This window comes from Cebidichthys violaceus, unplaced genomic scaffold, assembly GCF_023349555.1.
Source record: "Cebidichthys violaceus isolate CVI_PGR_0920_01 unplaced genomic scaffold, fCebVio1.0.p SCAF_35, whole genome shotgun sequence".
NCBI lineage: Eukaryota > Metazoa > Chordata > Actinopteri > Perciformes > Stichaeidae > Cebidichthys > Cebidichthys violaceus.
The window spans coordinates 2053945-2079012 of record NW_027176539.1 but is presented as its reverse complement, the minus strand read 5'-3'; the positions used below and the strand labels follow the sequence as shown (position 1 = coordinate 2079012).

At 42.0% G+C, this 25068-nt stretch overlaps 1 protein-coding gene across 1 annotated transcript in view; it reads right to left on the bottom strand.

Annotated features, from left to right (window-relative positions):
• The window catches only part of oca2 (oculocutaneous albinism II), a 43755-nt gene that overhangs the window by 8197 nt on the left and 10490 nt on the right, over positions 1-25068 (bottom strand). The window contains exons 4-22 of the mRNA XM_068725397.1: positions 25053-25068; positions 24138-24195; positions 23911-23983; positions 23250-23407; positions 23093-23175; positions 22519-22672; positions 21908-21979; positions 20910-20975; positions 20379-20435; positions 18938-19062; positions 16620-16758; positions 11749-11881; positions 9484-9631; positions 8722-8779; positions 8422-8530; positions 5182-5309; positions 4253-4312; positions 3001-3105; positions 1328-1421 (exon numbers count right to left, since the gene is read on the bottom strand). The exon at positions 25053-25068 is cut by the window's right edge and continues 176 nt beyond it. Coding sequence (XP_068581498.1) covers positions 1328-1421; positions 3001-3105; positions 4253-4312; positions 5182-5309; positions 8422-8530; positions 8722-8779; positions 9484-9631; positions 11749-11881; positions 16620-16758; positions 18938-19062; positions 20379-20435; positions 20910-20975; positions 21908-21979; positions 22519-22672; positions 23093-23175; positions 23250-23407; positions 23911-23983; positions 24138-24195; positions 25053-25068 — 1836 coding nt within the window. The remainder of the gene's footprint in view (positions 1-1327; positions 1422-3000; positions 3106-4252; positions 4313-5181; positions 5310-8421; positions 8531-8721; positions 8780-9483; positions 9632-11748; positions 11882-16619; positions 16759-18937; positions 19063-20378; positions 20436-20909; positions 20976-21907; positions 21980-22518; positions 22673-23092; positions 23176-23249; positions 23408-23910; positions 23984-24137; positions 24196-25052) is intronic.

Here is a 25068-nt window from a genome sequence, read left to right as displayed (position 1 = left end):
TAGTGAGAGTTTCTAAACACATGTTTTTGTGTAGTTTAACTCATGAGGAATTTTTAACGTGAAGATATCGGACATATTTTGTGTCCAGAGAATTGTTCTTGCTGCTGCTGTTCACTACAGGGATGAACTGCTGTTGGTGTTGTGCATCCCTGTGTTGCATAATGACAGTAAATGCTCCTCGAATCCTTGAATAAAGCACCATCACTAACACACCTACCCAACATGCACACAGCGCTGTACCAACAGTAATAATCATCTGTCAGTAAGTCCAGCATAAAGTCTTCCTCTTTCTAATCCACTGAGTGTTTTGACAGTCGGGCTGCGTCTCCATCCCTCCGCTCGATACCGCTCACAGCTCTGGAGGACGGAGCTGTGAGGCGGGCGACATCAAGCTGCCGATCGATACGCAACCCGAAGCAGAGCAGTTGATTAAAACCGAAAAACACAATGACAGCTCTCTAACCGTCTCGCTCTTTGTGTCCTCTTCCCCCAAACGGAGCAGCGAGGTGCTGAAGGGCCGGCCGTCGGGGACCGGTGGAGCCTGAACGAGGCCACATCTTAACTTAAGGGGCCCTCGGGCCGCCGTCACAAAGAGCCTGGGCTCCCCGGGGATGAGGGGGGGGCACAGCTGCTCAAAGTGTGGCTGTCACCTGGATCATATGATCCTCCTTCTGCAGAGGCCATCCATAAAGACCAACACCTTCAGACAGTGACGGAGTCTCTGGTGACTGCGAGGCTCTTTTGTTGTGTGTTTCCAGTCTTCAGTCGACCCCCATTAATGCTTGAGACGCCCTGGAAGCCTCGACAGGAAGTCTCACAAAATGTGTTTGCACTCGCCGCTAAAAAGTCTTTTTAAAGTTTACTGATGGTTTGAACAGTGAGTGCTGGAAACAATTCTCACAGCCAGGAAGAGAGAGACCCTCTTCACTTCTATCAAAACCACCAACAGGTAGATTTAAGCATCAAAACCACCAACAGGTAGATTTACTGTAGACATCAAAACCACCAACAGGTAGATTTAAGCATCAAAACCACCAACAGGTAGATTTCAGCATCAAAACCACCAACTGGTAGATTTACTGTAGACATTGACTTTCCATTGGCATTACTAAGACAATTGGTGTCCCTGTACACGAAACCAATAGACCGTATTTCGTGACTATTTCCTGACCTGCCGTGACACTGGGCTGAGATGTCCACCAGGTCTCTCACACACTGGCTGAGGCCTCATACCACACGGTTCTACTCCTGGCTGCACGTTTGCTGCACGTCATTCCTCTCAATGCCAAAACAATAATCACATTTTTCATAAAGAAGAACATCTCACCCCCGAGACAGGCTCCCATGGCCAAGGCATAGATGAGAGGTTTCACCGGCAGGTTCACATCTGCGTCCTGACTGAGGTTGATGAGAACTGGAATCTGCAAGAACAGAGATGGATCAGAAATGATTCAACATAAACACAGATGTTAACAAAAACATACGTATTCTGTGACATTATTTCAGTTTGGTTTGGTGTCTGAAAGAAGTACGTGGTCTCTGATACTACATGAACACAGGGCGGCTCTGTCTACGATGTGCAATGGGTTTTACATGCAACATACAGCAGCTGATGAGCCGGATCAGACCCCACCACCAAAGAACACAACTGTGAGAACACGAGTCGACAAATGACACATTAAAGCTTTCATGTGCAGCGTAGCAGTGATGCTTCCATTCGTTCCTGCTGGTGGGACCAAATTTAGCATGACGGTACACATTCTATATATATATATATATATATATATATATAATATATTATATTATACGTTCGTTTGTGGACGTTTTGAAGCCTTAGCTTCAACATTTTGGCCGTCGCCATCTTGGCTTTTCTGCAACCAGTGAACAGGAAGTGACCATATCTGGACTGAGGAGGAGTGACGTAGAGACCTGTCAATCAGCGTGTAGCCCCGCCCCTAAATCATCCCCTCTTTATGGTCTGTTTGACTGTAAACTAGAGATTAAGACCATAAACTCATGTTTACAATGTTTACTGAGGGAATAAATCAAGAGAGAAGTAGAGTCATTTTAGACTAGACTTCTATACAACCAGAGGAGTCGCCCCCTGGTGGACACTAGAGAGAATGCAGCTTTAACACGTGAAGCTCTGAAGAACTGGAGGTTGTCTCCTGGACTTAAAGGGTTGAGGTGGTGACATGTTTACCTTTGAAGAGAGCTAGGCTAGCTGTTGTCTTGCTAATCTAAGCTAACTACTATTTACTGTACAAACATGAAAGAGGCATCAATCATCTCGAGTGAGAACGCAAATAAACATATTTTCAAAACTGTCAAACATTTAAAAGAGCCTCTAAACTGATTGATTCATGAATTCATTGTTCTGGTCTGAATGAACAGAATGTGTTTTCTGTTGTGACAGTCAGGACATGCTTTTCTTATCAGCTGTGCACTGAATTGAAAGTGGATGCGCTTTGAAATCTTCTTTTATTGGAAGAATACATTTTGCATGGGCCTGAAAATATGTTCAAATTATTAATACTGATACTCAGAAAAAATGTTTAATTCATAAAAGCTGCGTCTCGTTCCGTCAGCGAGGACAACATCTTCTGTCGCTTTAATAGAGCTCACTGACGGCCGTCACCAACATCGATCTCACACATCTACTGATGTTCAGCAAAACAGACAGCTGACAACTAAAGTGGTGACGAGTTGGTCTCATAGTTGTAACAGGAATAATTGAAAAATATTGTCCCCACAACTGAAGGAGATGATTCACGAGTGTCTGAGAGTCTTTTTGTTTCCTGCTGCTAGAGCAGAAAGACAGAATCAGAAGGAGAACAGTTGGTGGTAGTCAGTTGGTGACTGGTCGGTTGGCGGTTAACGCAGTAATGCTGTCATGTACTAACGTGTGCTGGAACCACAGTGTGTCACAGCGCTGTGTAACATCAAGGGTCATTGATGACCCGATGTGCTGCAGAGAGAAGTCCAGCTGCAGCCGCTCACCATGGTGGCGGTGAAGGGAATGTTGTCAATGAGGGACGAAGCCAGAGCCGAGACCCACATCACCAGGATGATGGCTATAGCCAGGCGCTGGTCCTCCGGCACCGCCTGAGAGGAGAGGTTACAACACGTTATTACTGTCATATTACACACACACACACACACACACACACACACACACACACTCCACCTCAACCCATCACCCAGCACATTTGCCTCCTCGATTCCTTTCCTCGCACTCCTCGCCTCGCGTCTTGTAGTCCCGCCCCATGTGAGGGGAAGGAGACGAGGAGACGAGAGGAGAGAGGAGGAGACGAGAGGAGACGAGGAGGAGACGAGGAGGAGTTGAGAGAGAGGAGGAGACGAGAGGAGAGAGGAGTCGAGGCGATGAGCATTTAACAAAGAGACGTCCTCGGACCGCCATTTTAAAGAGACGTGAGTGAAACATTTAAACATGACTCGTGTCTCAGCTGATCAGCTGTTCATCGTTTAGCTATAACTCTGTTTTATGATCTGTCAGATGAACATAACAGTGTTCCATATGTAATAAAGACTTCTTATATATTATACTCTTAATATTACTGAGGGTATTATTGATATGTGTTCTCTTGTAAACATCATGTCAGGATTAAAGCAGTTGAACTGATGAATCACATAGTATCAGGTGACCAGAGTCTGATGAGGAGCGACACAAACTAAATACAGCTAATGAAGTGAAAAGCTTGTGTAACATCTGGTCTGAGATCTTCCAGATGTGTGATGAAAACACTTCCTGAAGGAAACACCGGCGCTTCCTCGCTCTTAGCTGCTCCAGTCAACCTCCCTCTTGAAGGAATCAGGACTTTCTTCAAGAGGGAGGGATCGATCTCCGGGTCACAACATGTCCTCTTTGGTGTCAGGAGAGGAAGGCTTCTACCCAGCATGCAGTCTGTCGCCTGTGGAGGCTGAGCAGGTGAAAACGAGCAGCGCTCCACCTGTCATGTGTGATTATCGGCCTTCTAGCAGCTCGCCGTCTAAACACGAGCTGACGCCTCTATTACCGCTGCAATCCTCAGCTCGGCGTGAAGCGGAGATTACCTCCGACTCCTCTGCCCGCCGCCGGGAATCAGATGCAAACAAAGAAATCAAACCGCGCGGAAAACAAAAAGGATCAATATGCATGAAAAACAATATCGCATCACCTGCGCCCAATTATCAATTACGCCAGTCGCGTGGAGCCCCGAGAGACGATCGTTCTGAGAATCAAAAAACTCACTTTTATGAGCAGCGCCGTCTGTTCTCCAATGTAGTCGATGAGCTGCAGCTGAGCTAAAGCCTGCGAGATGAAGAGGAGATTAACAGGAGGAATAATATTAGTTATGTGGGATTAAACCAGGAGAAGGAAAGCAGTTTGTTTTTGATTTAGCCGACATTAAGCAGACAGAGACAAATGTGTTCTGGTTGTGGGTTTGGAGACACTGGGGGTCTGTTGAACCACCCTGTCACTGAAACGAATGGATCCTCTACTCTTCAGAGTGTGAGCCCACTGATTCCTGTCACTGAGGACCGTCAGGACGAGCTGCTGTTCACAGGAGAACACGGCTTCATGTGTCACAGTTCTGGATCGCTTCATGGTTTCACATGTTCAGATATCGTGTTGTTCTTTTCCGATACTTCACTCTGACACAAAAAGAGTCAAACGGGTCATAATTCACTCTCCAATGTCTATTTCATATTGATGCTGAACTACAGTTTACAAGATTACATTTTGAACACATCCTGCTAACGTTAGCTGTTAGCGTCGTTATTTAGCTAATCAGCACTGTTCCGCTAACAGCTAACGTTAACTAGCTCTCCTCCTGCTGATTTCAACACTGATTAGTTGTGAACTCGAGTCGTGTTTCTATTCAATTGTCAAGTTAATTTCAAGCAAACTTTTGAAATGTCGCCAAAAAAAATCAATCTGTATTAAACTCAGCTACAGCGCAGTGTGGACAGAAGTTGGTTTGGACAAAACCAACATGAATAAATATCCAAGAAGGCATCCAGCTTGGAACAACTCTACTTTATTAACCTGGTGTGATAAACGGAGGCTCTGCACAAGGTGTTGTTTGGTCTCAGTTCCCACTGCTTCACGTGTGAATCTCTTTTAAAACATGAAGGGCTTCCATTGAACGCCATGAACACGGGCCGCGTGTTAAATACCTCCATCAACACGAAGAGGCCAGCGAAGAAGAGCAGCGTGGCCCACTCCACCCGATGCAGGATGATCTCGAAATCCTGGATGTCGGCCAGAACCAGAAGCCACAGTGAGCCCAGGATAGCGATCCAACCTGAGAGAGAACGAGACACATCGGCTGACATCTTCTCTTCAGAGACAACACAACATGGTTCATGGTTTCATGAAGACAGATTTAGAACAAGACACATCACACACGACACATACACACATACATATATATATGAACTAACTCCATGAAACAAGGTAAGTAACAAGGTAACGTAACAAGGTAACGTAACAAGGTAACGTACAAGGCAACGTAACAAGGTAACGTAACAAGGTAACGTAACAAGGTAACGTACAAGGCAACGTAACAAGGTAAGGCAACGTAACATAACAATGTAAAGTAGCAACGTAACCCAACAGTGTAACAATGTAACGTACCAAGGAAACAAAAGATAACCTAACAACGTTAACACAGCAACATAACTAAACAAGGTAACAATGTGACGTAACAAGGTAACGTAACAAGGTAACGTAACAAGGTAATGTAACAAGGTAACGTAACAAGGTAACGTAACAACGTATCTTAAGGACCCCAGCTATTGTGAATAAATTACAACATTACCTAACATTAAAACTTAAAAAGGTAACGTAACAATATAACATAACAGCTTAACGTAACAATGTAGCGTAACAACGTAGCGTAACAACGTAGCGTAACAACGTAGCGTAACAACGTAGCGAAATTGGCTCATATTGGCTTTTTTGTTTAGTTTATGACTTCTGTATTTGCTTATAATGTTTATTGAGGTGAGAGCCTTTTCTTTTTTTTATCTCACCTGCACAACTGCTGCTTTGATTTATTGTGCGAACAAATAAATCTCAAATATCAACAATCAGGAAATATCTCAAACTCCTTCTGCACGTGTGAAAATGAAAACGAGAATTCAATCTGCTGCAGAGAGTTGAACCCTCTCTATAATCTAATAACCAGATCGCAGCATGAAGGAACTTGTTGGAAGTATAATAATGAATAAAGTATTTGATGTCATTTCAACACATTCCAGTCTGGAGGACAACGGTCCAGCCAGCTGGTGTTTGCATTGACACAGTGTCTCTGAGAGAGTGTGCATCCACCTGGAGAAAATGTGATTAAACAGGTGAGCGCCAGTGATTGCTTCGGCCGAGGCCTTCAGGGAAATAATTTCACAACTGAAGGGAACTAGTGAGGAAAAGAAGTGCGGTGCAAGGAGAGAGGAGACGGGCGGAGGGAAGGTTAGAGTCTGACGGAGGTGGAGGTGTTTCTGGTGTCTGTGTTTATTTGTGTTCTCCTGCATCGACTTTAATCTCTGGATGAAGACACGGGGACGGGTTTAGAGTCAACGAGACAATGGGAAAGGTACGGAACAGAGAAGGTGAATGAATTAATAAAATCAATTCATAAAGGTTATCCTTATCCAATTCATAACGTGTTTGATAAGTGTTTTGTTATGTTAAGTTACTGTTAAAGAAAAGTCGATTAGGCTTGTGTCAACTTCAAACTGTTTTCATTAACCCTGCATTAGTTTATTTGTAGGTAACTTGGGCTGAACATATAATATACATAATACTCTATAAAGCCGTGTGCTCTGAGGAAAAATACTTTAAAAAAACTGCCATACAATTGTTTATTAATATTACTTTCCACTTTCATTGAGTTACATTTTTGACCGACATCCTTCCTGATCATAATTACTAAATAATCATTAATTCTCAGAATGTTCATCTTTAAATGCCAAAAATGAATAAATAATGAACCATAAAAGCTCATGTAATGTCAACATCTTGTACAAATTGCAAAACGTAGATAACTCATAAGTGTCTTATAAGGTCTATGATTCCTTCAAGCAACAGAGGACAAATATAATAGACAGAAATATGACATTTTTGATTTCCACACTGCATTGATATTTCCTGAAGCTGCATCCTGAACAGAGCGAGCAGCAGATAACAAACCCAGAGAGCTCTCCAATTGAAAAGAGCTTTTAGTCTGAGCAGTTCATGATCGACTTATCTGTCACAAGCACGACAACAGTGTCTGAGACAGGAAATGTAAAAAGGCACACAGAAGAAAGTAAACAGAAACAAGGCCAACAGATAAAGAGATTTGTGCTCCGGCTCCACTATCTTGTACACTTGTAAGCGTATGGTGAGATAAGAAGCTGTGATGCTTCAGGCATTCTGCATCTCCAAAGACTCAAAGGAGTTTAAAGAATTTATTTTATTCTATTGAAGACCAATCTGCAAAGTTATAATTGATATCTCTAAAATCCGCCTCATGCACGCTTGAGGAAACACAAAATGCCAATTTTACTCTGAGAAACGATTGGTTAAGGTTAAAAAAAACACTGTACAGTAACGCGGTAACAATGTAACAACAATGCAGTGGAACAAGAGAACGGAACCACCGAAACAAGGTAACGTAACAAGGTAACGTAACAAGGTAACGTAACGTAACAAGGTAACGTAACAAGGTAACGCAACAAGGTAACGCAACAAGGTAACGCAACAAGGTAACGCAACAAGGTAACGCAACAAGGAAACATAATAAGATAACTTAACAACGTTAACACAGCAACATAACAACGTAACAAGGTAATGCAACAAGGTAACGCAACAAGGTAACGCAACAAGGTGACTCTAAATGGAGCATAATGTACTAAATGAACATCATGCTGTATTGAAGAAGACTGTAAACTAGAGATTGAGACCATAAACTCATGTTTACAATGTTTACTGAGGGAATAAATCAAGAGAGAAGTAGAGTCATTTTAGACTAGACTTCTATACAACCAGAGGAGTCGCCCCCTGGTGGACACTAGAGAGAATGCAGCTTTAACTCGTGACGCTTTGGATGTCGTCTGGTTGGACTACAGACATACTTCATCCCTGCAGCTCTCTATATCTGCATATTTCAGATCAAATGTGCATTCAGTAGTTTTGCCTTAAACACTGTTTATCGCCAGAGGTTTTAAATTGAACAGATGCAGAGAGAGAGAGAGTCTAAATGCAGCTCAGCGTCCGTGTAATTTGTCGGATGCTTTTGCTCGTCAGCCCGTTATTTGGGCTCAATTCACACTAGAGGACGGAGGAAGCTGTGCTTCATAATTACATGACAGAACCATTAAAGCGCCCGGTGGGGGCCTGTAGAAACAGAGCCGTAATGAGAGAGCAGTGCTCACCGAGCTCCAGATGAATGCTGGGAACAAAGGAGTTGAGGAAGAACATGAAGATCACCACGGTGAGGACGGACACACACTTCACCAACAGCACCGTGTCGGTTATTCTGTGCTGTGGAGGAGAGAGAAATACATATATATATAGATATATATATATATGTATTTATATGTACATTTATATTGAGTCTGAATGGAGGGAGAGCTTTTAAAGGGTTATCATGCAACACACTGATGGTATTAGTTCAAGTGGAGCTTCAAAGACGAGATCACGTCACCGCGGTCACATGACGTATGAAAGCTCACCTTCTTCTGCAGCTCCTGGATGTTTTGCTCCCAGTTCTTGTCCTCTTGAGAAATTTGTCTGTCGGATGCAGCAACATTTTAATGAGCGTTAAAAGCAGAGAAAAACATTCAATCATAGACTAATAACTCTCTTAAGAGCTTCTAAATGTTCGTTAAATGATGTGTGGTGGCTCCTCTATCAGCCGTTTATGAATGCATAACGAGCGTTGTGCTGTTTTTAGGTATTTGTTGAGTGTTGCGTTTGGTGCTTCAGTATTTCCCAGTGCTATGAAATATTATATTTGGGCTGTTAATTGCTTTGACTGTCTGGAGAACATCTTGGACAAAGGGACAGAAACAGAAAGTGTTCTCAGACTTCCTTGAGCTCGTTTTTGAGAAAAAAAATGATTTAAAAAAAGTACAATGTTGTGTTTTAATCTGAAATAAACTCAACTAAATGTGCATCAATTAGCATAAATGATACGTGTCTATTTTAATCTACATCTGTCATTTAATTAAGATAACAAACGTACTTGTTTTTAACCAAACCATGATATTTCTGACTAAACCTAACTGTCTGTAGTGTTTTGTTGTTTGAAGTTATAACTGTACTCCAGGAGAAGATCCGTTTCCCTTTAAAACGCATGTTTAGTTGTATGAGAACTTCATTTTGTAGGAGGGTTGAAAATGCACCAATGACGTCTTGAATAAGATGACTTTATGTTTCTGTGAGAGGCGAGGAGAAGCCTTCTCAGCAATGTTCTCCAGTGTTGTTCTCCTCACCTCTGGAAGGTCTTCATCATCTTGCGGAGCAGACTCTCCAGGTTGAGGACTTTTTGCATCAGGAGGCATTTCACAGCCGTCTCCTCCCGGCTGGCGGGGTTAATGCGCTGAGCCGTCTGCCTCCAGACCAGGATCTCGTGCTTGAGTTCTGCAGAGCAGGAGAGAGTTCAGTGTCAAACAGGATTGTACAGCAGAGAGTAGCGTGTTGATCGTGGGGGGGGGGGGGTAATAGCTCCTACAGCTGAGAGGATAACAAGATGTTTCTGGTCAATATGCTGCGAGCCCCCATCGAGGTCTAATGCAGCCGGGCTCATCGACCGGCTCGGGAGCAGAAGCCTGAGGGAGCCGGACGCCTGTGCAGACACCAGGAGGTGTTTCTCCTCTTTCAGGAAGGTTGCTAGGTGACCTTAATAGGATCTCACCGGCCCTTAAGCTAATCTCCACAATTACCAGTCGTGGCGGAGGCTCTGTGCTCTCCCAGCTGTACGGCCAGCATGGAGGGAGAGGAGGACGCTCCAGTGTTTGGGGGTTTGCAGACGGGCTTATCGGGTCCGCATCGAACGGCCACCGTGTTGATCGGCTCCCCTCCAGTCCACCGGAGGCTCAGCGGGCCGACAGCCGGTCTCCAATGTGAGCAGGTTTGACCCACTTGGGGATCTCCGGTGGTCTCTGTGTTAATGATCGCCTGCTGAGGATCTCTATGTTCTATTGTGGGTGAACACTGATGAGAGCCGGCTGTGTTGCTGGGAGAAAATCTATTTCACACAAATAGCCCCTGTTTTTATTACTTCACCCATTACCTGCTTCTGCAGGGTGTCGTGTGCAAAGATCTACAGCAGCAGAGGAGAGACTCAATGATCTTACTCTGGACAGTGTGGACAGCAGTCAGACAACCAATTCATATCTCCTCTGTTAAATGGTACTTCATTAAATATATATATAGAGATATATATATATCTATATATATATCTCTCTATATATATATAGAGAGATATATATATGAACCAGGTCAAAGGTGAAAGTGTTCCACCCAGTAAATGATGAACTTATCACCATGAGTCCTTCAATCAAACCAACGTTAGCGACTCGTTCTGTTAGCTTACACATGTTCACCATCAACTGGTAGCTTATTAGCATGCATATTAGCATGCATATGCTGCTAATATGCATGCTCATCAGAGGCATATTAGATATATATCTGTTTTGTGTCTCTTTGTAGTTGATATAAGTCTCTTTGAGGTTGTTTGGAGTCTCTTCCTGGTTGTTTTGTGTCTCTTTGAGTGACATTTTGAAGCTGACACTTTTACTGCTTATTGACAGGAAGTTGTCGTACTTGAATTACTCATACCATAATAGTCATGCTCATTAGAGCGTGGTCTGTTCGTATGTAACAAAACGATAATAGATTTGTTCTATCTCTATCAAACCAATAAAGAAACTGACTTTACTCTTCTACCAATGACTTTTACTAAAACCTGTGCATCTCAGTGAACCTCCATGTTAGTAACCCATCCCTTAAGAACAGCGCCTGTGAATTTGCAGCAGCGCTTTAATGGCTTTACTGAGAGGCCACTTTAAATAAGGGAACCTGTGTGGGTTAATAAGAGTCAAAGTGAATGAATGAGTCATGAGTATTCTGATTGAGATTCACTTAGTGTCATTTTAACACTTTGGTACATTTGAATAGAATATACATGAACAAAATATGAATGTTTAACCGCCGTTAAGAGGGAATGACTATGATCATAAGGTGGTGAACAGGGTCCTATTAATAAGCAGTAATCAGGAGGTTATTGAGGGGGAACTGTATGTAAATGAACCAGCAGAATATTATCAAGCAGAATCAGGCGTTAATAAGAGTTTTATTATGACTAATAAAGAGCAACATATGCATGTAGTTAATGCTAAATATGTGCACCTTAATAGAAAGTGTGTGAAACCAAAATGGGGCTTGAAAGTCCTAAAAGTATCTGGTTATAAACATGTTGTTTATTACATTTGAACCAAATCTTCTCTGATATCAACCAGTGACCTGATGAGGACGACGACACGATGCTGAGCTCATCCATTCTGAGGCCTCCATGAAGATCACGAGGGCGTCAGAGTTAATGAAGTGTCTATGAGAAGGTGTGTGTCTCCATGAGCACCGAGCGCCTTAATACTCTTCATACTAATCATCAAGAAGCCGTCATAATTGACTTCAGATTGTCCCACATCCAGAGCAACCCCGTGACAACATGACGACGCCCTTTGCTCTCCACTCACCAACTATTTCGATGGACTCTTTGTTGTAGAGCTTTTTGTTCCAGTAGAGCAGCCGCAGGAAGGGAAACGAGGTGAGGAGGACGACGCTTATTCCAAGAAACATGAAGCCTGTGAAGCTGGCAAAATCGATCCCCTGTGAGAGAAAAGAACAGCGGCGCGTTAGAGGACTCATTCAGACGCACTCATTAGTGCGTCAGGTGTAGAGAGAGACACACAACTGTGATTATCTCACATGACAAAGAGCATCAAGCTCAAACTGTCCATTGTCTGAGACAAAAGGAAGCTTGAGCAGTAATCTATATCTTCATTCAGATAATTATCATGTGGTGCTTTTAGCAAAGAATGGAGGTGTTCAGATGCATGCAGAGGCTTTATGGGAGTTCATTTTTGAGAGAAGCCTGAGATAATAAGAGGGAAAATGAAAAGCAAAGAGTTTGATTATTGCACACAAAAAGGGGGCGGTGCTAATTGCATCCTTAAGATGTTTTCTCATCAGCACCGAACAGTTTGGCACGAGCCTCGTCTCACTTCCTGTAATAGAAAGAAGCAGCAGCCTCGTCTGAGCGCTGTCCTCACAATGACTCCGTCTCATCAAATGTGTCCTTGTGTGACATCACCTTCAGAGGATTTATTATTCTTAAAGCCTCTAGTTTAACGCCGTTAAGAAGCTGCGAGTGATTCATACCGCTTCTACACTATGAAGAATACAAATGCAGATATTCAGAGAAGTGGTTAGTAGTGACCTCTGCAGGGTTCACTAACTGCAGCTAACGTGTCAGATGACAGGGAGAGGAGGGCAACAGAACATCGTTGAAGAAAAGCATCACAGCCGAGCTGAAAACAACACAGTTGGTTTTATGAAGAACCACGGCGTCAGAGAAACACTTCCTGTACGCTACGCACACCAAATGTTCTGTCAAATCGGTCTGACGTCTGATTCTGAAGTTAGACCATAAGAGCGAGAACGTAAGAACGAATCCTTTGGCCTTGTTGTGTGTCGCTTTGTGCTCATTAAATCAACTTAACGCTGGTGTTTCTGCCACGACAACATGCAGCAGGAAGAAGCAGCGAAACAACAAATTAAGATATTCTCACACGTATAATAAGCACACAGGTATCAAGCCTTTGATCTACAAAGTTTGAATGTTTTCAATGTTTCACCAAAAGTAAAATCTCAGTAGTGGGAGCTGAGCAAGAGATCTTAAGCACCTTATCAATACATATACATATACGAGCGTTTGGAGTCGGGTTCTTTTGCGTTCTAGAGGACAATATGGGTTTAAAAAAGCATCTGTTTACGTGCAGAGAGGGTCTGAATGTCCTGTATCTGAGTCACAGTCCAATACATCTCTGTTATCCTTTAAACAACGGTTCCTACGACAACGTACTCCTCATTCTCTGAGCGTTTTCTTAAGAAAGCCTGCAGGACGTGTCTATTTCAGTTAGTTACATGAATACAATCTTTTCAAAATAAACTGCTGTTTTCACAGGAAACAGAACTACTTAGTTAGGTTTAAGAAAAGATGGTGAAATACGAGATCGTTTTTTGGTTTAAATAACCACTGAAGTACGCAAGCTACGCTACTAAAACATCAACACAGACGTCTCGCTCCACACGGAGATCGACCAGCGGCCTCCTGGCTGAAGGTTCGTTGTTTGTGCATTATTTTGTCGTAGGTGTTGCTATGAACGCTGGATGAGACCAGCCTGGTCTCTGTAACATATTTCCAATCTTTCCAACTGTTCAGTGGCAAGACAGGAGAGAGCAAACCACTAGAGAAGAAGTATTTGCTGCTGTAACACGTCTCTGTTTGCGGCCGTAAACTGTGACCCCGGTGAGTCCGTGTCTCCGTGAGCCAAAGTCAACGCCTCTTATGACCGGCTGGACGAGATCCATTTGGCACCGAGAGTCGCTAACGTCCCTCAATAATGAATTCATACCAAAAAAAGGAGATTTTGTATGCGCCATGCTGCCTTGCTCTGTAACAAATCAAACACACATCGCCCAGCTGCTGCCATTCATTATATATCTGGATCCACCCACACACACACACAAACAAGCAGGCATGCAAACAAACAAACATGCAAGCAAACGGTGCATGCACACACCAGCTGTCCTTATCAAGAGGCCAGAACATCGCGGTTCTGTCCCCCGGGACACCGAGCCAAGACAAACTGGACGGCGCCACCTGGTGAGGTATAGGAGCTGCGCGGTACACCGGAGGAGACCACATGCTGCTGCAAACCACAACAGGCTAAAATGTCAACACGGAACAGATGTCGCATCAAGCAGCTGTGGAAATGTCATGTCTTCTGGTGATGCAGCGGCGTTCCCCCTCTGAGCGTAAGAAGAGTGAAGCTTATGAGACAGAGACAAAATGAAAAACGTTCTTACTGCTGTTTACCGACGTCACGATCTGGACAACTTGCCTCTAAATGCTGATCCATAATATTAGGACGACAAATGTTTAAATGCAGATGTGATGTGACCAAACTTCAGGAAAGTAAGGTTTTCGATCAATATGACTGAACATTGACCACTTTTTTGCAGACTCTATTCAAGTAGACCTTTCAAAGTAAAGTTGAGGAAGCACAGCAAAATAAATGGACGTTCTTTCACACATTATGAGAAGCGTTAAGCTGCAGAGCTTCGAAAAAGAAGGGACGTCTGAAGTTACATCAGTACGCCAGGATACGATCATCAGGATATGATAGCAGACGTTCATTAGTTTGAAAAAGCTACACAACCTCCAATATACAATAACAACAATGTAAACAATACAACCTCAATATTTAAATTCAACTGTAACTTATAAAGTTAAGTAACGTGACATTAAGCAACAAATAACTTGTACTAACCTTATTAGCGTTAACTATGCTAATGTTGTGAGCTGATTACAGCTTTTAGCATTTTTTCTCCTGTTGTTGTTGTGCTAACATTAGCGTTAGTTTGCTAACAATATCAGTACAACACTACCTATCTATGCTATGTAATTAGCAAACTAATGTTAACTTTAGATGAAATTATTACATCATGCTTTTTGCATAGTTTCCATGCTGTTGTGCTAACATTAGCGTTAGTCTGCTAACTATATCAGTATAACACTAGCTAGCTATGCTAATGTCGTTAGCAAACTGATGTTAACTGAAATGTTTACATTAGGCTTCTGGCAATTTTATTCCTGTTGTTTTGCTAACGTTAGTGTCCTAACCACATTAGCATAGCCAGCTAACTTTAGCCAACGGTAGCAAAGTCATAAGGTTAGCATAAGTGATTTTCTGCGTAACGTTTTGTAAGCTAGCTTCATAAGTAGCAGCTATATTAAAATATGACGGTTGTATAGTTTATATTGGTGTTATTGCTGGAGGTCGTCTGGCATGGACGCGATACAATTAATTAAATATACGCTCAGGAGGCCAATTTATTTATGAACCATATGTGCAATAAAACAATACACAGCGCAATATGAAACGATGGCATGTAAACATTATTTGTTGATAAGGAAGTGCGATTTAACACTCGTGATAATGCGTGATTTTCCACCATTGGTCCCAGTGCTGAAAGTTAGCCCTGAGCCTTGAGCTCTGCAGCATTAGACACATTATTGCATCAGGATCAACAACGTCTCCTTCACAAGTTTAATCAGACACTAATCCCAAAGAAAGGGTCTCCAGTGTGGCCCAGCCTGCCTCTTATAGAAGACCAGAGCCAGACCGACATAAGCTGCTGCTGAGCTGCAGGTGAGTATTTTTGCAGGAAAGGGGAGGAAGGTGCTACTCTACACGCATCAAAAATAATGAAATGTGCTATAAGAGGGACTCTTTGAGCAGCTCTGTTGCTTATAATGACTGTATGGTGAACTGAATGACATAGTATTATATATGCTAAAAATAGTAGGAAGGAGGAGGTACGACTTCAAAGTCAAGTCTTATAAACAGAACAAGAGCGAGTGCATCCATATGCACTGTAACACGGGGAGGGTGTTTGGAATCGGATGGCGTTTCGCTTTCTTTTGACATGTTGAATTCCTCTGATTTATGAAGGCGGCGGCAAAAAATATAAATGGGTTTCACTGGCACTAAATCTCCATTCACCGGCTGCACATCAACATGAACAAGAGGTCACAGCTCATGACTGTTTAGATACACAGTGAGATTGTGCTGAGCAGAGATAGCTCATGTACAAGCCAGCAAACACAGATGATTAAATGTACCCACAGTGCATACCAATGAAACACTTACAAATGTTTGTTTGTGCACTATAATGTGTGCATGCACTGTGGAGGCTGTATTAGGTCACCAACGTCAGAGATTATTTGAGGGAAACGAATGCTTTAGAAAAACAACACGACTAAACATGACTACGTATTTCACCATCTTTTCTAAAGTTGTTTCCTGTGTAGACAGAAGTTTACTTTGAAGAGACTGTGTGCATTTAACTAGCTGAAACTGACACGTGTTTCTGGACTTTTGTAGGAAAACGTGTGAAAAATGAGGATAATAGTGACTATTGCACGGATACGGTGGAGTCTGTGAGGGCTTGATATAACCTTTAGGGCAAAGCTAGTCAATACAAACACACAATAACTCACCAGGGAAAGTCTTAATAATTCACTGTTGAGCATGGAAGTGACTTCAGTAATCTCCCAACAACACTCAAATGTGATAAAATCAAAAGCTACAAGTGACACGAATCCATATCTGATGGACGTGTTCCTCAATCTGTCGTTCACCTGTCAGAACCGGACCATCTGTGCGGCTCCTTCCTCTTCATCATTACGTCACAGTGGAGTCATGAAGAGCATTGTGTTTGTGTGGATGTGTCAGATTACAGATGATACTGCAGCAGAGAGAGCTGTGAAGGTGCCTACTTCTTTGCGCAGGTCCTGATTTGACACTATAATCACGTTGGGTGGATCTCCGACAGCTGTGGCGGCTCCTCCGATGTTGGTGAAGATTACCTCTGCAATCAGGACATGTCTGGGGTCCAGATTAAGCACCTCACACAACCTGCAAATATCAGACAGAAAAGCCCTTTTAGCCCTGACGAGATTGTGACGAGTGGCAGAAATACATACAGGAGTGTAAGTGATGGATCCTGGAGGAGGAAAAGAGGCATTGGTCCTCTAACATCAGGATCTACACCCTGCTGGTCTGGGATCTAATCAGAGCACAGCTTCTGTGTTATTTGAATCGTTTCAAGTCAAATATCTTCTGTATTCTGACCTTCCGGAGACATTTTGAGAACTTAATAATGGTTGAAGAGCTGGAAATAGAAACACTAATAATGAGGAAGAGACAGAGGTGGGCGGCTCACATGCAGCTGATTCCACAGAGAATTACAGCTTCTGAGTCCCACGTTTGTGATCTATCAACTATTTTAAACACTCACTAATCAACACGTTATATCTGGTTCATTCAATAACAAAAAAAACTCAATTCATCGTTTTATAGAGGTTTATGTGCCGGACCAGACTCACCATGTCCCCCCCCCCCCCCCCCCCCCCCTCGTCTCCGGTCTTTGCGCTAAGCTAAGCTAACCGGCTGCTCGCTGAGGCTTCATATTTACCGCGTGGTGTCAGTGTTCTCATCTAACTCACCACCACAAAGAAAAAAGTTCCCATCGCATCAAACCATAAGTAAATTAATTCATATTCAACTTTAATAACAGTTAGTTTACTTCAAATGTCTTAATAAGACCATGAAGTATAAGACATGTCTCATCCTTCTTTTCTGAAGGTGTGATTCACACTCCACAGCTACTGGATGTCCACATACTGAGACATGTTATATCTGTATCTACTACACACCACACATGTGTTATATCTGTATCTAGTACACACCACACATGTGTTATATCTGTATCTATAACACACCACACATGTGTTATATCTGTATCTATAACACACCACACATGTGTTATATCTGTATCTATAACACACCACACATGTGTTATATCTGTATCTATAACACACCACACATGTGTTATATCTGTATCTATAACACACCACACATGTGTTATATCTGTATCTATAACACACCACACATGTGTTATATCTGTATCTATAACACACCACACATGTGTTATATATGTATCTATAATACACCACACATGTGTTATATATGTATCTATAACACACCACACATGTGTTATATCTGTATCTATAACACACCACACATGTGTTATATCTGTATCTATAACACACCACACATGTGTTATATATGTATCTATAACACACCACACATGTGTTATATCTGTATCTATAACACACCACACATGTGTTATATCTGTATCTATAACACACCACACATGTGTTATATCTGTATCTATAACACACCACACATGTGTTATATATGTATCTATAATACACCACACATGTGTTATATATGTATCTATAACACACCACACATGTGTTATATCTGTATCTATAACACACCACACATGTGTTATATCTGTATCTATAACACATCACATACTGAGACACGTTATATATGTATCTATAATACACCACACATGTGTTATATCTGTATCTATAACACACCACATACTGAGACATGTTATATCTGTATCTATAACACATCACACATGTGTTATATATGTATCTATAACACACCACACATGTGTTATATCTGTATCTATAACACACCACACATGTGTTATATCTGTATCTATAACACACCACACATGTGTTATATCTGTATCTATAACACACCACACATGTGTTATATCTGTATCTATAACACACCACATACTGAGACACGTTATATATGTATCTATAACACACCACACATGTGTTATATCTGTATCTATAACACACCACACATGTGTTATATCTGTATCTATAACACACCACATACTGAGACATGTTATATATGTATCTATAACACACCACACACTGGGAGATGGACCTCTAGATGGACCATGAATGTGAGTCTCTTCTCTCTTCTCATAGTGCACCATTCAGACACGAGGCCATTCAGTAAAATATATTAAACATAAGACGGTAAGAAAACATAAAATTTGCATTTACAAGAAAATGAAATCAAGAAGCGAGAACAAACAAATAAAACTAGAAATAAATTGTATTTTAGAGAGCAATAAAAGCTAAAAGCAGATTAAAAAGGTTTGTATCAAAAGAACAATAATGTATTAAAACCTGACGAAGACGGTGGACGGTGGCAGACCTACCTGATGGTGACTGGGGTGAAGAGCATCATCGTGGTCACGTTGTCCAGAAAAGCAGAGAGAATGGCGGCGATGAGACAGAGGATCATGATCATCGGCCACACTCTTCCTCTGGACAGCTGGTAGGCCTTCAGAGAGAGAACCATGAGAACGACGTTAAGGGAAGTGAGCTTAACACATGAAAGTGTTCATTCACTTCAGTACGACTTGTGACACTTCTGTGTTTCAGCAGTTTAAAGCATCAAGCATGTCGAGGTGAAACCTCATCAGTGAGGACTTATAGCAGCACTGGCATTGGTGGATTATGAGACAAGACGTCCCGACCTCTGGAGCGAGACAAACAGACTTTGTGGTTGTTCAGCCTCTTTTTGTTGCTCTTTTGAGTCTCTGTGGTCATTTTTGTGTTCTTTGAGCTTGATTGTGTGTCTCTTAGTAGTCATTGTGTGTCTCTTTGAGTGACATTCTGAAGGCCAGATGTTCTCCTGACACATTGAGCCCAGAAGAGGTAGAGTACTAGGATTCCAAAAATAGCCTTATAATATATATATATATATTTACACTCTTTCATGCTAATAGAACATAACCCCATGGGACCTCTTCTGTGTAACAGTCTGACGTGTCTCAGAGAAGCTCTTCTAATTTCTTGTCCAACTCACACTTAAAATTCACGATCTTTCATGAAGCTCTGTTCTCCAGGTCTGAGCGCTACTGGACCTGAACTGACCTCCTTCACCGTCCACGGACAACATTCAGGATCAAACCCGAAACCTGGACCGCCTAAAGACAGGACGAAGGTCTAGTCTACTTCTGAGGAACAACAGACTCTTCTGACAACCTGTAATCTGTCATTGTTTGTAGATGTGGATCTAAGTTAAGAAGAACTCTTTAAAGATGAAGTCTATCAGAGAGCATTAACAACAACACAATAATGTGATTATTATATATGATAGAATTCATTCTGTCAGCCCGTTATAGAGTCAGCACATCAAAACCTGTGAGGTCATCTCACGTCACAGAGGGCTTCACAAAGCTCGTGTCAGATTAGTCGAGGTAAAAACTATATTTATATATATATATATATATATATATATATATATATATATATATATACATATATATATATATATATATATATATATATATATATATATATATAGAAATAGCTCAAAGCCTGTCGCCTTTGAGACGACTCTAAAACACTCGAGCGCTTCTATTTTCACAGACTTGTCACTCAGCATCCCGGAGGCAAACATGCACATGGTGTATATATCTATATATATATATATATATATATATATCTATATATATAGATATATATATATATATATATATGTATAGATATATATGACTAAAGGATCTATAACCCACACCTTCGTGTTAAAAAACATCACGACTTCCTCGATTGACACTTCTAGTCCAGCGTCTGTTCTGAGACACAGCTCACCTTCACGGCGCAGTAGTCAAAGAAGCCCGTCTCTGAGAAGATGGCCACCAGCACCATCTGGAACAAACGGGACACGTTCCTTTACATAACAAGATTATGTCACAGCGATATTTCAAAGAACTAGATCAACAAGATGCTGCTCAGTAAGAATCAGGATATTCTTTTCACTAATACTTCACTATCATACTTCTTTAGCTTGCAGATTGATCACAAATGGACTTACTCAGAGTACATTTTGACAGCATAGATTATAACTTCATGGTACTTCAAAGACGTCCCCCTTTGTCCCAAAATGAGCCAAGAACACAATCTAAAAAGTACGTTTGACGGAGACTGTGATGAGACGTTCAGATGTCACTGGTGTGGATGATCTTCTATGTGGATAGTGAGTAGTTGTAGATGTGATGAAGTGTTGAAATCACTTCTTTAAGACGTCAGACACAGTGAAGTGTAAATCTTCCAGTAATGTGAAACAAAGCTTTTTGTACAGCAGGAGTTCATGAACTCATAAACATCACTGTAGAGTCTCACCATGCCGAAGAGAAGAGCCAGCGTCTCGTAGTCGATCCACTCGACCACGGTGACCAGACTGGGCCGCTGTGGGAGACACGTCTCTGTTAGACCCGTTCATCTGCGTTTGATACCAGGATACGCTGTTCTTCTCTTCACTACGCTTCCTGACAACCTGAACACACGCTTCAGTAGCTGCGTCCGCTATAACTCCTCCCGGCCCAGATCCGTCCTCTCGGCGCTGGAGGTCTTTTTCTACGTTCTGACTGGTTCCAGCAGCAGAAGCACAGGTGGACCTTATAAATCTAACTGAAGGGTCCCAGCGAGCCGCAAAGATTCCCTCCAACTGGAACCCATTATTAACGTTATTAATTACGCCTGTGCTTTTCATTTCTGCACAGTTGGAACTTTGAAAACGATTTTTCCAAAGTTGTGTTTTTAGCTTTTCTAGAACATGTTGTTGCAGTAGATTATGAATACTGTTAAAGTGACACAGACTTCCATTTATTTTTACTTTTTTACTAAACAGATTCATCATCAGGAAATCAAAGCTTTTGATGTGTTTGTGAACACGGAGGAATGACAAACACCAAAACTATGAATTCATCTGTAAACAACAATTAATAAGACCACCTGGCCAAATCGACACGGCGGCCATTTTGAATCCCTCAATCAGGAAAAGCAGGTTTTAAATCTCAGCTCTGTTCATCATAAACATCCTGCAGCATCGTTCTTATTAGAAGAAAATCAGTTCATAGAACGTGAAGAGACATTTTCACAGTTAATGATTGTGTCAGAAAAATGCACGACTCACTAAAGTCAGAAGAAGAACTCCCAAACTCTGGATATGGGATTATCCGAGGAGCGCCTGAATGCACCTTAACTTAATCGCTACCTGTCCTTATTGTTCCCTGGATTTCCAACTCACATATTGTCTAAAATACAGAGTTTGAATCAGCTAAGTAGCTTTTTAATTTATTGTGCGGCTGACTAAAACAGAGAAGTGAAAAGAGACTCACATCACCGATGATGGCCAGAGCGGCTAAAGCTGCCAGAGAACCCAACATGGCCGCCAGAGTACGATGCACGATCTGAAAAGTCCAAAAGATTCATCATGAACACGACATTAAAAACTCATTTAACATTTAAATATACTAGTGAACACTTTAAAGTCAAATAAAATGCATTCACAAGGTGTCATTTATGTGAGTGTTTTATTTAAATGAAATAATCCTGCATCTCTAACTGTAATCTAAACGGTGAAGGTGAGCGCGTTCGGTTCGCTTCCTTCTGTCTGAATATCAAGAAGTGCAGAAGTGAAAGGTGATATTGCAGACGGCTCCATGATCCTCCATCTCATGTATGATGCATCCTCATTATTACGGACTGCAGCCTGTGAAGAGCACGGCCGCCTTATCAGACAGCAGAGCTGCTCCTCTGACATTCAGCCGCCGCAATAAACCGCCGGAAAGTAGGTCACGCTTCGTTTATGAACGGATGAAGACGAGATGAAACACGAGGCGAGTCGTTGACACACAGACGGTCACTTCAGTGAAGAAGTGTTCCTATGAAGTGAAATACAGTCTGTTAAGAGGAAACACAACGGGGACTGGTTGGTTGGTTGGTTCACCTCAAAGATGATGAGAACGTAGACTCCGGTCAGGATGATTGCAGCGATGCCCACCTGCGTCTCCACGGTGACGTAGAGCGACTGGTGGGTCATGGAGAGCGGCACCACCTCGTTCTCCTGCAGGAAGGCCTGGACCGTGATGACGATGGGGTCGCTGTGTGGGAGACGGAGGCAGCATGTACAATCTGTCACTGAGCGTTCACCGACCCACAGACCGTAGTCAGGAACCGGCTCGGTTTGTTATGTGGGAGTCTGGCAGCGGAGGCAAAGTCCGAGAAACAAACAGCACACACTCAACAATAATGGAACATGCATGAAGTTATGTGGCGTAAAGTCACAAATTGTAAAGCTTTTAATTAAACATGACTTTGTTAAGAAAAGAATTCAGTAATGACAGCCTGCAGAGAAGTTTGGGAAGAAACAAAACGACTACAAAGACTCAAACAGACTCACAATGACTATCAAAACAACCACAAAGAGACATAAAACGACTACAAAAATACACTAAACCACAGAGAGACCCCTAACGACTACAAAGAGACACAAATAAGAATAAGAAAGAAAATGAAAATACCTGCTGAGCATCTCAAATGTTTTGGTCAACAGAATCTGGTCACTTCGTTCTCCGTGCAGAGGAATGGTCCAGTTATAGATCACCTGACCACAAACAGCAGAAGATCAATGAGATGGTTGATGATGACGATGATGACGATGACGATGATGACGCTCACCTGTTGAGACCTCCTCCTCCGCTGTCCCGGCGACTCGATCTGCTCCACCTGGACCAGGATGTAGTCCTGGTTGTCGAGGTCCACCTTCCCTTTGGTGAACGGCCCCCCCACCTGGAGCTTCAGCAACGCGTTATCTCTGAAGTCTGTCAGGTTCATGGCTGAGGGACGAGGACGGTCAAGAGAAACATCTGCGGGAGCTGAGTGTGTGTGTGTGTGTGTGTGTGTGTGTGTGTGTGTGTGTTTCTGAGAGGACACCAGATATATTGAGCTGTTTCTATGTGGTCGTCTTCAGTCTCTTTGTAGTCGTTTCACTTCTAGTCATTTTAAGTGTCAGAGTCGTTTTGATCCACTTTTAGTCATTTCACATCTACATCAAGTCATTTTCAGTCTCCTTCTAGTCTTTTGGGTCGTTTGAAGTCGTTTATTCTGTGTTCGTGGTCTTTTCACGTCTCTCTGTTTTCGTTTTGTGTCTTTTTTCTCCACAACGTTTCGTCAGTCAGACCTCCTGACCTCCTGGTCTGTACCCGTTGGGCCCCTCCAGGAGCCCATCTGTGGTTTTAAAGGCCCGCTGGGTCTCTTGCAGATCTCTCTTTTTGTTTCTAATTTCAGAACACATCATAAAATAAAAATGTGCACCGATGGAAGCCGTAGGAAAAGATACAGAAACTGTCTGTTGAGGAGACGGCCAGCATCCTCCAGGGGTTGTCTCTGTCTGGATACATGCTGAAGAACAGCTGAACACACAACACCGTGTTCAGTCAGCAGATGATGAGGAACCAGGAACCAACATGCAGCTACACATTCATCTACATTTAGACATGGAACTAATCAGAGTTCCACAGATGTGTAGATTTATTTCATCATAAGTTAAATATTAGGAACACTTACACTGCAGAGGACGACGATGGTAAACATTGTGGCAATTTTGGAGACTCTGAAGCAGCATCTGAAAAAACAGAAAGAAATACAACAGACCTGATGAAGGATCGAGACATGAAACTATCGCAAATATTACCAGTGTAGGAAATAACATAATATATAATAATAATATTATAATAAGTTATTTTTAGGGGGTTTTCTTGACAAATATTTAATATTTTACCTCTTTAGATCTCTAAAATATATTCAGAAGGAAATATCACAACAGGAAAAAACAGCAGCTTATGAAACATCTGCATCATGTGAAACAGAAACATCATGTGAAACAGAAACATCTGCATCATATGAAACATCTGCATCATGTGAAACAGAAACATCATGTGAAACAGAAACATCATGTGAAACAGAAACATCTGCATCATATGAAACAGAAACATCTGCATCATATGAAACACCTGCATCATATGAAACATCTGCATCATATGAAACAGAAACATCTGCATCATGTGAAACATCGCATCATATGAAACATCTGCATCATATGAAACAGAAACATCTGCATCATATGAAACAGAAACATCTGCATCATATGAAACATCTGCATCATATGAAACAGAAACATCTGCATCATGTGAAACATCGCATCATATGAAACATCTGCATCATATGAAACAGAAACATCTGCATCATATGAAACAGAAACATCTGCATCATATGAAACATCTGCATCATATGAAACAGAAACATCTGCATCATGTGAAACATCGCATCATATGAAACATCTGCATCATATAAAACAGAAACATCTGCATCATATGAAACAGAAACATCTGCATCATGTGAAACATCTGCATCATATGAAACATCTGCATCATGTGAAACATCTGCATCATGTGAAACGTGTTCACGGCTTCCTGCTCTCACTTCATGCTGCTGGTGA